General features: G+C 41.8%; 1 protein-coding gene across 1 annotated transcript in view; it reads left to right on the plus strand.

Moving 5' to 3' along the window:
- Positions 1-467: 467 nt before the first annotated feature.
- Positions 468-12467, plus strand: part of LPCAT2 (lysophosphatidylcholine acyltransferase 2) — a 62084-nt gene continuing 50084 nt past the window's right edge. The window contains exons 1-4 of the mRNA XM_066243202.1: positions 468-723; positions 7813-7952; positions 10565-10782; positions 11985-12097. Coding sequence (XP_066099299.1) covers positions 553-723; positions 7813-7952; positions 10565-10782; positions 11985-12097 — 642 coding nt within the window. The 5' untranslated portion in view covers positions 468-552. The remainder of the gene's footprint in view (positions 724-7812; positions 7953-10564; positions 10783-11984; positions 12098-12467) is intronic.

Genomic DNA, 12467 nt, shown 5'->3' on the forward strand with positions numbered 1-12467 from the left:
AGACAGGTTTAAACAAAAGCAAAACGTGCACCAGAAATCAGATACGTACCTAAAACCCACCCTGGATATAGTAACGCGATAGCACAAGCCCAGGGTTACCCCCTCCGACTGCTGGATTCAGGTTCCGTTTAAGTTCTGTGGATCCCCATTTTACAGAAGGGAGCAACAGGGTCGTGGAAATAGTGATTTGGCCAACATCACAGAGCCGGTGAGAGCGATTGGAAGTCCAGGTCTGCCTGACCCCTAGGCCGGGGACCCGTCCCAGACTCTCACTCTGGGTGCGTTGCTTTTAAAGAGAAGCACACGCTTCCGAGGGGGCAGAGCTCTATCACCCGAGAGCGTGAACCAGATACCTAAGAAGGTGCGGTTAGCGCTCACGGGGCGGGGCCGGTGCCTGGGAGCGTTCCGAGCCAGAGGGCGGGGCGCGACCGGAGAGCCTCAAGTAACTCCGGCGCCTGCGCACTTCGGGCCGGGACTCCCGTGCGGCACCGGCTCGATCTCGGCTTTCGTTGCGCGCGAGTCCCCTCTGCCGGGACCGAGGCCCCGCGCGCCATGAGCCGTTGCTCCGAGGCGGCGGCCGTGGCGGCCACGGTGCCGGACGCGGGCGTCGGGAGCGCGGGGCTGCGGCCGCCGATGGTGCCCCGCCAGGCGTCCTTCTTCCCGCCGCCCGTGCCCAACCCGTTCGTGCAGCAGACGCGGTTGGGCGCGGCGAGGCGCATCCAGGTGAGGGGCGCGGGTCAGGGGGAGGAGGCAGGTCCCGGGGAGCGGCGGGGATCTGGGAGGTGCGATGATCCGAGGGTGCCGGAGGTGTGACGAGGGAGGCGTGAATCTGGGAGGCAAAGATCTGGGGAAGAAAGAGGTGTAGATCTGAGAGGCAGGGCTTGTGCAGGGGCCACGAGTCTGCCAGGGGAAGAGGGGAGGGTCCGAGGATGGAGGGCACATGAAGGATGGTCCGGAGAGGGCGGGGGTGAGAAGAGAAGGTGCAGAGAACGTGTGAGTCTGAGACCAAGGTCCTAACCAGGAGGAGGCAGAGGAAACATTCCATGCTGAGAAGGGGGAATGGATCTATGAGAACTTCAATTTGAGTTGGTGAGAACGTAGGGGGAGGCGGATTTCCACATAAGAGTGGGTTTGAGGAAGTCTTTTTTTACTTTTATTTTTATTTTATCTATCTATCTATCTATCTATCTATCTATCTATCTATCTATCATTTGCGTTAGGGAAGAAGGGGATAGGAAGAGTGAATGTGAAGGCAGAGAGTCCAGGTCTAGCTGAGCGATCTAGCTGGGGATGATGTAGCTGAGCAGGGCATCAGGGTAGGAAGTTGCAATCAAGAATGAGGGATAATGCCGGTTCCGACCTGCAGGTGTTTAAGAGAATTTGGTCTTGACTCAAGTCTTCACCCTACCACTTCTCGATTCAAGGATGAGAGGTAGCACAGACGTTTGTCCACTATTAAAAATGGCTACATACAAAAGGGAAGTTTCCTTTCCTTTCCTTTTTCTTGTAAAGCATTGCTTTTACCATTAACAGTTGCGCACACTCTTTGGACTTCCTCTTTGCTGAAGTTCGTGATCAAAGAACAAGATAGGCTATGTGTACATTTGTCCTGTGTGGTCTGTTGGGGTGGGGGGTTGATGTTTTCTTCTCCACATCACCAATGTCTTTTTTTTTAATTCATTTTAGAGAGGAGAGAGAGTGAGAGAGAGAGAGAGAAAGAAAGTGGGGAGGAGCAGGAATCATCAACTCCCATATGTGCCTTGACCAGGCAAGTGCAGGGTTTTGAACCGGCAACCTCAGTGTTCCAGGTCGACGCTTTATCCACTACGCCACCACAGGTTAAGAACCAGTGTCTTTACTTTGGATTTCAAATAGTGTAATTTTTGCACAGCTAACTGGTATGCACTGAGACCATTGTCCTCTACCACGGAGGCAGGTTGGGTGCCAGGCTAAGCAGCATGGGTGGTGGTTAGAGTGATGACAGTTGAGTGTCTGGTTGAAGAAGGGTGTGAGGGCAGAGGAGGAAGATGATGTAGTAATGCCTCTTTGTAAAGAAATTAAATGTTTAAAACTTTGATCTTCATGTCTGTAAATGGATGGATGTTCCCTTTGTATCTTAAAACTTTAAACACTTTCGAGTATAGTGACTGTCATTCAAGATTAATTTTAGTTAAATCAGACATACTTCAGTGGAAGTATATCTATCTATTTGGCTTTCTATTTTTGAAAGAGGATCGAAGTGGCACATTATAAGCATTTATTTTGCTTCTAAAGTAAATTATTCTTTTTTTCTTTTAATAGAATGGCCTCTTACTGTTTAGTGAACACTTCCAAATAACTCTACAAGAGCTATATACTGCAATGTAAAGACCACTAGTTTTAGTCGAAAATATCTCAGGCCCTGCCATCTATTAGGCATATGACTTTGGCCAAGTCGCTTAACTGCTCTGAACTTCACTTTTCTCATTTATTACATTGGGATAATAATACATCAAAGGAGGATTAAAATTAAGTAAGGTAATGTGTGAAAGAAGCTGGAGTTGCTTGCTGATCTTAATATTGATAGTTATCTAGCCTGACTAGTGGTGGTGCAGTGGATTGAGCCTCAGCCCGGAAGCTGAGGACTCAGGTTCGAAACCCCGGGGTCACTGGCTAGATCATGGGCACGTTAGCTTGAGCACGGCTTGCCAGCTTGAGTGTGAGATCATTGACATGACTCCAAGATCACTGGCTTGAAGCCCAAGGTCACTGGCTTGATCCCAAGGTCGCTGGCTTGAAGTCCAAGGTTGCTGGCTTGAGCAAGGAGTCACTGGCTTGGCTTGAGCCCCCTGCTAAAAGCATGTACAAGAAGCAATCAGTGAACAACTGAAGCAAAGCAGCTACATGTTGGTATGTCTCATCTCTCTCCTCCCCCTCTCTCGCCCTTTCTCTCTCTCTCTCTCTCTCTCTTAAAAAATTGATAGTTATCTTATGCTATTTGTTGTCTACATTTTTAATGTAGTACTTAATATTCACTATTTGTGTTGAATAGAATTGAATATAGTCTGGGTATTTTTTTTTTTAGTTAAAAATCCATATAGATCAGAGATACAAAATAGGTTTCAATGACTTGAATGGTCTAGAAAGGGAAGATATGAATAGATAAAATTGAAGAATGATGTTGGCTATATTATCCAGTTTAAAAGATGGACATACTTTTGTTTAAGTATGATTTATATGGTTAATTCAGACTAAATTTAATTTGAATTCAAATTTAATCTTGAATGATGATCAATGCCTTGCCGAAGGGCTGTTACCACTTTTGCATCTCAGACAGAGCTTAGCTTTGCTCCTCTCCTCTGTGTGACTATTTGAGGATCTGCTCCTCAGTGGCATGGAAAGAAGCTTTCATTTCATCAGTAGAGTATGGAAATGAGTGTTTAGTAGTAAGTGTGAGGTCATTTACTGTATAAAAATATTTGTTGAATGCCTACTATGTGCCAGGCACAAGGCAGTTCTCTGGAGTTACATCAGTGAATAGGAGCAATAAGGACCCTACCTAGCTAAAGCTTATATTTCACTGAAAAAAAATTAAACAAGTATGAAAACATATAATTTCATATTTAATAAGTGCAATAAAGACAATCCAGAGAAGAGGATAACCCTGAGAGAATATTGAAGGAATGTCTCCCTACTGAGATAACATATTACCAGATGAAAATATGAGGGAGAATCCTCCTAATTTGCAGTTATTTGAAATTGGTATACTGTTAAGTACAGTACAATTATTTGTTGCAAACCTGGAAGTGGTACAAAAAAAAAGTTGCCCAATATTTGATAATTTACTCAATTAAAATTCATGTTGATGGCTCATTTTGAACGTCAGAAAATTTTATATCAATATTCTGTAACCTTGTTCCAACTTCATTTTCAGGGTCCTTTCTTACATTCGAGATTATTGGTTATTTGCCAGGCTGTCTTTATTTGACCTGCCTTGAAACCAACTCACTGCAGTCTTTTCTCTGGGGGTGTTTGTCAAAAACCATCAGAGACGATTGCTTAATAGCACAGCTCCCTAAGGCAATGATTGGAGGAAACATAAGCTAACCAGAAAGCTTACAAGAAAAAGTTTGTAACTATATGCTGTTTAAAAGACATACTTTTGATTCCATGACTCGAATAGGTTGAAAGAGAATGAAAAAGACAGTGATTAATAGAGAACTGGGGGGGGGGGGGCTATGTTAATATTACATAAAATACACTATAAGACAGAAAACTAGAGATAAAAGAGGACATATTATGACAAAAGGGTTGATTCATTAAGAAGATATAGCAATCATAACCATATATGCACCTAATAACAGAAAGCAAAATGGGTAGATTGAAGGGAAAAATGAACAATTCAATAGCAGTTAAGAAATGTCCAATTTCCCACTTTTCAAGAATGGTAGAACAGTGAAACAGTATGTCATCAAGGAAACAGACAACCTGAAGAATTTATAATCTACCTCCCATGTGTATATATGACACACTCCACCCCACAACAGCAGAAAACACATTCTTCTGTTCTTAAGTGCCTATGGAATTGTCCAATATAGATAATTATAATAGACCATAAACAAGCCTCAGTAAATATAAAAGGATCACAACAATATATTGTTCTCTAACCACAATGGGTTGAAATCAGAAATCAATGACAAGAAAATCTGAGAAATTCACAAATGTGTGGAGATTAAATTACACATTTTTAAATAATCAGTGGTTCAAAGAAGAAAGCATAAAAAAAGCTAGTAAATACTTTGTGATAAATGCATATAAAGACAGGATATATAAAAACAGGTAGCTAACATTGTTTCAAAGTCTGAAAAAGATGTTATAAGAAAGGGAAGTTATTGACCAGTTTTCTTCATGATCACAGATACAAGAACCCTTGATAAAATATAAGCAGGTCAAATACGTATGTGGAAAAGGTAATATATCCTCCTGAGTTTGCTTTGTTCCAAGGAACGAAAGGTTGGTTTAACATGTAAAAATTTATATTTCAATGTAATTCATCATATTAGCAAAACATGAAAAGCATTATGATTATTTCAGTAGATGCAGAAATTTTGTTAAATCATTTGACAGAATTCAGTATCCACTGATGTTCAAAAGAATTTTCAGTAAAATAGGAATAAAAGGGACCTATCTCAATCTTATAAAGGGCACCTATCTATGCCAATAAATAGGATTTTTTGTTTGTATGGAAACGGACAAATTGATTCTGAAATTTATGTGGAATGCAAAGGATCTAGATTAGCCCACAGACAATTGGAAGAAGAAAATGTTGGAGACACACTACCTGATTTTGAGACTTACTACAGAGGGACAGCATTCAAGAGAGTGGGAAATGGACCAAGGATAGATAAATAGGTAGATTGATGGAACAGAATAGAGAGCCCACACTTACAGGTTCCATTAATTTTTGGCAAAGTTGCCAAGAAAATTCATTGGGGACTGTCAAGTCTTTTCAACAAATGGTGTTGGAACAACCAGATAAAGCTATGGATAGAAATGAACCTTGATCCCTCCCTCCCGCACGCCACACACAGAAAAGCCATTTTTGGATGGACATGGGCTGAAACAAAAGCTAAAACCATACAGCTTCAAGGAGAAGAAGGAAATAGAAAATATCTTCATGAATGTGAGGTAGGTCAAGATTCCTTAGAAAGGACACAGAAAAGAAATAAAAATAAAAAATTTTTAATTAATTTTCATCAGAAGTGCAGTTCTTCTTATCAAAAGGTCCTATTAAGAAATTGGAGGCCCTGGCCGGTTGGCTCAGCGTCGGCCTGGCGTGCGGGGGACCCGGGTTCGGTTCCCGGCCAGGGCACATGGGAGGGGCGCCCATTTGCTTCTCCGCCCCCCCCTCCTTCCTCTCTATCTCTCTCTTCCCCTCCCGCAGCAGAGGCTCCATTGGGGCGGGGATGGCCCAGGCGCTGGGGATGGCTCCTTGGCCTCTGCCCCAGGCGCTGGAGTGACTCTGGTCCCAGCGGAGCGACGCCCCGGAGGGGAAGAGCGTCGCCCCCTGGTGGGCAGAGCCTCGCCCCTGGTGGGCGTGCCGGGTGGATCCTGGTCGAGCGCATGCGGGGGTCTGTCTGGCTGTCTCTCCCCGTTTCCGGCTTCGGAAGGGTACAGAAAAAAAAAAAAAGAAATTGGAAAGGCAAGCCATAGAAGAAGCAAAAATATTTTTAATACATATATTGACAAAGGACTTTTATATAGAACATATAAAGAACTCCTACAAATTGATATGAATAAGACTAACAACCCAATAAAAAGGGCCAAAGAGTTGAACAGACATTTAAAATAAGAAGTTAAAATAATGATCAACAAACACCTGAAAAATGTGCTCATTATCACTGTTTGTCAAAGAAGTGTGAATTAAAACCTCAATGCGGTAGTATTTCACCCACTTGAATGGCTGCAAAGACTGACAACACCAAATACCAGTGAGGATGTGGAACAACAGGAACTTTCATGCCTTGTTGGTGGAGAAGTAAATGGTAAACCACTTTGGAAAACAGTTTGGCAGTTTCTGACAAAGTTAAGCATACCGTCGTGACCCAACAAATTTTACTCCCAATGAAATGAAAACATATGTTCACACAGAAACATGACTGTTGCTGTTCATAAGAGCTATAGTCATAATAGCTAGTATCACCTTGGCCAGGTAATTCAGTTGGTTAGAGTGTCATTTTGATATACCAAGGTTGTGGGTTCGATCCCCAGTCAGGGCACATACAAGAATCAACCAATGAATGCATAAATAACTGGGGCAACAAATCAATGTCTCTCTCTCTCTTAAAAAAAATTAAGAAAATAAAAAATAATAGCTAAGCCCTGGCCGGTTGGCTCAGCGGTAGAGCATTGGCCTGGCATGCAGGGGACCCGGGTTCGATTCCCGGCCAGGGCACATAGGAGAAGCGCCCATTTGCTTCTCCACCCTCACCCCCCCCCCTTCCTCTCTGTCTTTCTCTTCCCCTCCCACAGCCAAGGCTCCAATGGAGCAAAGATGGCCCGGGTGCTGGGGATGGCTCCTTGGCCACTGCCCCAGGCGCTAGAGTGGCTCTGGTCGTGGCAGAGCGACGCCCCAGAGGGGCAGAGCATCACCCCCTGGTGGGCAGCGCGTCGCCCCTGGTGGGCGTGCTGGGTGGATCCCGGTCGGGCGCATGCGGGAGTCTGTCTGACTGTCTCTCCCTGTTTCCAGCTTCAGAAAAATACAAAAAAAAAAAAAAAAAGCTAAAAATTTATAATAGACCAACTGTCCATGAGCAGATGAATGGATAAATGAAATGTAACATATTCATACAATGGAATCATACTCTGCAATTTTAAAGCTTATGTTACTAATACATCTGACAACATAGTTGAGCCTCAAGAGATATGAAGTGGAAGAAGCCAGACATGAGAGCACCCACTGTGTGATTCCATTGATACGGCAACCCAGAGCAGCCAAAACTGGTGCAAGGAAGGCTCAGGGGTTGCCAACGGTTGGGAGGGTGTATTGACTGCAAATAGGCACAAGGGACCTTCCTTTGAGTGACAGGACTGTTCTATATCTTGACTGTAGTGGTTGCATAGCAATATACACTTTAAAAACTCCATCTATACACTTAAAATAGGTACCTTTTTCATGTAAATTGCACTGCAGTAAAATTGATATTTTAAAAAGACTATCAACACCAGATGTGGGCCAGGTGGCTAAAATTGTCATGCGTTGCCAGTGACGTTTTAAAAGGATACAGCCACTTATAATTACTATTATTATTTTTGATCTACTTTGACTTTCAGATTTTCTTTCTTGGAATATTCCTGCTTCCAATTCGTGCTTTGTTACTTGGATTGATTTTATTGCTGGCATGGCCATTTGCTGCAATTTCAACAGCATGTTGTCCTGAAAAGCAGACCCACCCAGTAACTGGTTGGAGGAGGTAAGAAATAGTTATGTCTAAATATTAGGTGAATCAAGATAAGGAAGAGTGATCATAGTTTAGTTAGCGATTGATATGTCTTTTTCTGTTACCTACTCAATTTTAATTATAAATATTTATGTTTGTTTCTCAGATGAAACTTTTTCATTTATGGTCAGTAGAAACTACTGCCCAAGAACAGATAATCTGTTGAAGTTGTAACTTCCTAATATTCAGATTGTTTCATTTTCTGAATTAGTTGCCAGGAGGTGTTAGTCCCTGGTTCTCAGGACCCAGTGAGTGTACCTGAAACCACTGCCATTGAAAAACACCTGTTTTTTTTTTTTTTAATTTTTTATTTTATTTATTCATTTTAGAGAGGAGAGAGAGAGAGAGAGAGAGAGAGAGAAGAAAGAGACAGGGGGGAGGAGCTGGAAGCATCAACTCCCATATGTGCCTTGACCAGGCAAGCCCAGGGTTTCGAACCAGCGACCTCAGCATTTCCAGGTCGACGCTTTATCCACTGCGCCACCACAAGTCAGGCCCTGTTTTGTTTTTTTGTCTGCTCTTCCTTAGTTTTCACATTTGCTTTTGTCCCTCTGTAGTAACTACACACTTTATTAAGTGATGTAATTAAGTGGACTGATTATAGTCTATTCATTGCCTTAGTGCTTATTATGAACAACAATTTAATTATTAGTCAGTATAGCCTAACTTTATTAAACAACATGGAGACCCACTGGAACTGGTTTTCAAGCATTCTGTAATTAGCATGATATTAGAGAAGAGACAAGATGATGAATTACAGTTTCTAGTAAAAGTTGTTCCCATTGGGCGGAACCCCTTGTTGCTCTACATATGTTCTGAGAGTGGAGGCTCTTCGCCTGGGATTCCATACAAACCTGTCGATGGGTTTTAGGGCCCTGTTAAACTCTCTGAAATTGTGCACAATTTTTTTGTACACAAGCGATTATTTCTTTCATCTGAACCTCAAATGAGACTATATCCTCCAAATATTTTGAGAAACACTGTTTTAGGAACTTGTAAAGACATACGTATTGTGCTGTTCAATTCAAGTTCCGGTGAACAGACATCAGCATGAAACACAAGGCTGGTTTGAGCTGGAACTGAATCAGTGTCTGGCAATGCCCCAGGGAGAAATAATGCCACTTCAGTCCTTACAAATCACACTCCTGTGTTTTAGAACTCAAGGCATCACGCACTGATTTCTTTCAATTATTATATTTCCGTGGTTGCTATTGTTACTGGTTTATGGAAACCCGTAATGATGGAAGAAATAGTCTAAAAATCCAGAAAATAAAATAAATGTTGGAAAAGGAAATCCTATTTTTGCCAGTTAAACCAGTGTCTCCACCTCCTCTCAAACAGGGAACACTGGAGTTACTAGGTAGGCAGCTGGAGACATTCAGCTCTTTAAAAAAAATCCAAAAAACATTTTAAGTAGAAGCGTTTGACAATGAGGAATGTGGGATACTTGGGAATGTAATTGTTAGAAGCTACCTCTCTCTAAATCAGAAATAGGAGGAGTGGGAAGCCGTGAGAGGGTGAGCTTTCTATCCTTATGGTAAATAGAGAGCTTAACTCAAAACGAAAGTGCAAGGAGGGCTGCAGTCACTTCTCTGTGCCCCTGGGAAAATCCTTGGGCATTCTGGGCCTCACTTCCTACTGTGAAATAGGAGTCAGACGGCTTTCTCAGTAGCTGGTGGCTTAATAGTTCCTCGCTATAATGTTACAAGATTGTTGAGAAAATTAGATAGGAAGCCCATTTGTTTAAAAGCTCTCATTAACTGTCTTATGGGAGATGAGATACTACATAGTATTTCATTTTCATGAAAGGCTGTGTGCTTATTTGCATACTGAGATTTCTAGGAGTGTTTTATGTTTCCCCCACTCATCTGAGCTCATCAAGGACAGAGGCTGGACCTGACCTGTCTCGTGTGTCGGCACAGTTCCTGGCACAGTTTAGTGAATCTGTTCATCTTTAATGACAGATTTCTTTTTGAAAAAAGTAAGCCATTAGATTTCTGGAATTGTTTATGCACACCTCTGGTTCAAGGACGTGAGGTGGTGAATTTTCTTAAGATCCTTGATGATGTCTTTGAAGGCTGACTTTTAAAAATGATTCCTAAAATAACTCTGAGAAGAGTTTTAGCAGAGAATTCTAAAAGTATTTGGGGAGACAGCAGCATCTTTGTGACACAAATGTAGATTTCCAAGGAGGTTACTTGGAAGGGCTGTCTTAATTTCAATTTCTCAGAGGGATGTGTGTTGAAAATTCATTCTTTCCACATTAGAGTCACTGAAGAGCGAAGCCACATACTAGCCATGCATTCTTGGGAAAACTACGTCTTTGTGCCTCAGTTTTCACATCTGTGAAACGGGGATAATAATAAAATAATACCTACTTCATAAAATTGGGCTGAGGATTCAAGAAATTAATATACTGTATTTAGAATAGTGCCTGGCAGAAAGCGCTCCATGAAGTGTCAGCTATTCTTCTTAGATTAGATTTTAAAGTGAAGTGCTCTGATATGTTTTGGTATTCACCTTGTGCTTTAGTGCAGACGCCAGCGAGAAAGCCAATTCTGTCTTTTCTATATGTCTATTCAAAGGGACGTTTCCCAACCAGTTTTGAAGTTTCTGGGTCATGCCTTGTTCTTCACGATGGGATTTATAGTTACGGTGAAAGGAAAGATCGCGAGTCCCGTGGAAGCACCCATTTTTGTTGTTGCTCCTCACTCATCATTCTTTGATGGGATCGCCTGTGTCGTGGCTGGGCTGCCTTCGATGGTGTCTCGAAATGAGAATGTGCATGTCCCTCTGATTGGCAGTAAGTACTCATAAGGTAACATAGATAAAATAGTGTCATGGTCATGCCTTCAAATTAAAAAATCCTATTGAGTTTATTGGTAGACTTTTAAGAACTTTACAATAATGACCTATTTCGAACACATTTTCTTTTAATGAGGTACTATGTTGAAAGAATGACTTTCTGGGGAAAAACACTTTCCTATTTATGTGCCCTTATGTGATAAAATTTTATTTTTATCACTGTACTGTCAGCTTTTTCTGTTTCTCTGTATAAAAGACCAGTTTTTCAAATACCTAACAAGCTTCTTTTTTTGAGAAAGAATTCAAGCAAAAGGATTTGTGAAAACACCCGTTGCATGCTATTTCATGAATGTCTCTGCAGGGTATGAAGCTGATGAACACGCTTTTTGTCTCCTAACTCTGTTTTCTTCATTTCCCCCAAATCTCCATGAGGGCCAGTGCGTAACTCTTTGAAAATTACGACGTGGAACAATAAGTGCTTCCTGCCGTAAAAAATAGTGAAGCTAGTGAAATGTTTTCCCAGCAGATGCTTGGCTCTCTCCCTAGGGTCCTGGTCTCCAAGTAACTGCTCCCTGTTGTCCCAAGGTCCTTGCAAGCATCAGATGATGAGGAGAGAGTGTGAATGTTGTCTGGTGTTGCCTTGGTCCTCGGCAGAAACAATAGTAGTTCTTGCAGCTGTGTCCTTCAGCTAAGAAAGACTCTTTTCCGCTGAAACTCCCTGCTTTGTGTAGTAAGGCATTTGCCTGAAAAATTTGTGGGCAATAGAGTTTTGGTAAATTGAGGTTTATTTAGCACGTGCTAAGAAGTTACTCATTTAGGAGACTGCTGTGCTGAAAATTTTAATACAGTGAATAATAATAATTGCTTTTTGACTCCTGGGTTCTATGAATTCACATACTCAATTTTCGGGGTGTCCCTAAAATAAAACTATATAATCTTGTAGTACATTTGAAAGGCTTAATGTCAGTTGAGGAAGAAGATCTTTAGGGAGCAAATTGTACTAGCTTTTCATATTCCTGCTGCTAATTTCTGTGAAATCAGTGAACTATTTGCAGGTATAAATAATATCCATCTCTCCTTTTGAAACTGGAGTTCTCATACACTTTGAATTAAAGGTTTGTCTTTTTCAAAGTTGTTCTTTTTTATTTGCTCTCATAAAATTTGTTTGGTTGTGAATGCTTTTGTTTGTTTGTTTTAAAGGGCTGTTACGGGCTCTGCAGCCAGTGTTGGTATCCCGCATAGATCCGGATTCCCGCAAAAACACAATCAATGAAATAATCAGGCGAGCAACCTCGGGAGGGGAGTGGCCCCAGGTAAAATGCAGTCCTTGTTGCTGTAACTGTATTTTTGCAAACGTGTTCATTTGGATCCACAGAGAGCAGTCTCTTGGGGACACCTATGCTGGTGTCTTCCGCGTACGAGGAGCAGAATAAATGAGTGAGCCTTAAGAAGCCCCTTTCCCCGTGAGATACTCCTTGGGATTAAGTGTATCTTTCTTTTCTATTTTCTATTTTTTATTCTCCAAATTCTTAGAACTGGTTTTTACCTTGTGTTATAAAAAGTACTTCCCTACCTCTAAATTTATTCACCTTTTAAAAGGTGAGATAGTAATACTCAGAGGTCCTTAGCAGTATGACGGGTTTGTTAAAATGTAGTGAAGCTCTTGACTCTTTCTTATCTGAA

The sequence above is a fragment of the Saccopteryx bilineata genome, chromosome 9 (assembly GCF_036850765.1).
Source record: "Saccopteryx bilineata isolate mSacBil1 chromosome 9, mSacBil1_pri_phased_curated, whole genome shotgun sequence".
NCBI lineage: Eukaryota > Metazoa > Chordata > Mammalia > Chiroptera > Emballonuridae > Saccopteryx > Saccopteryx bilineata.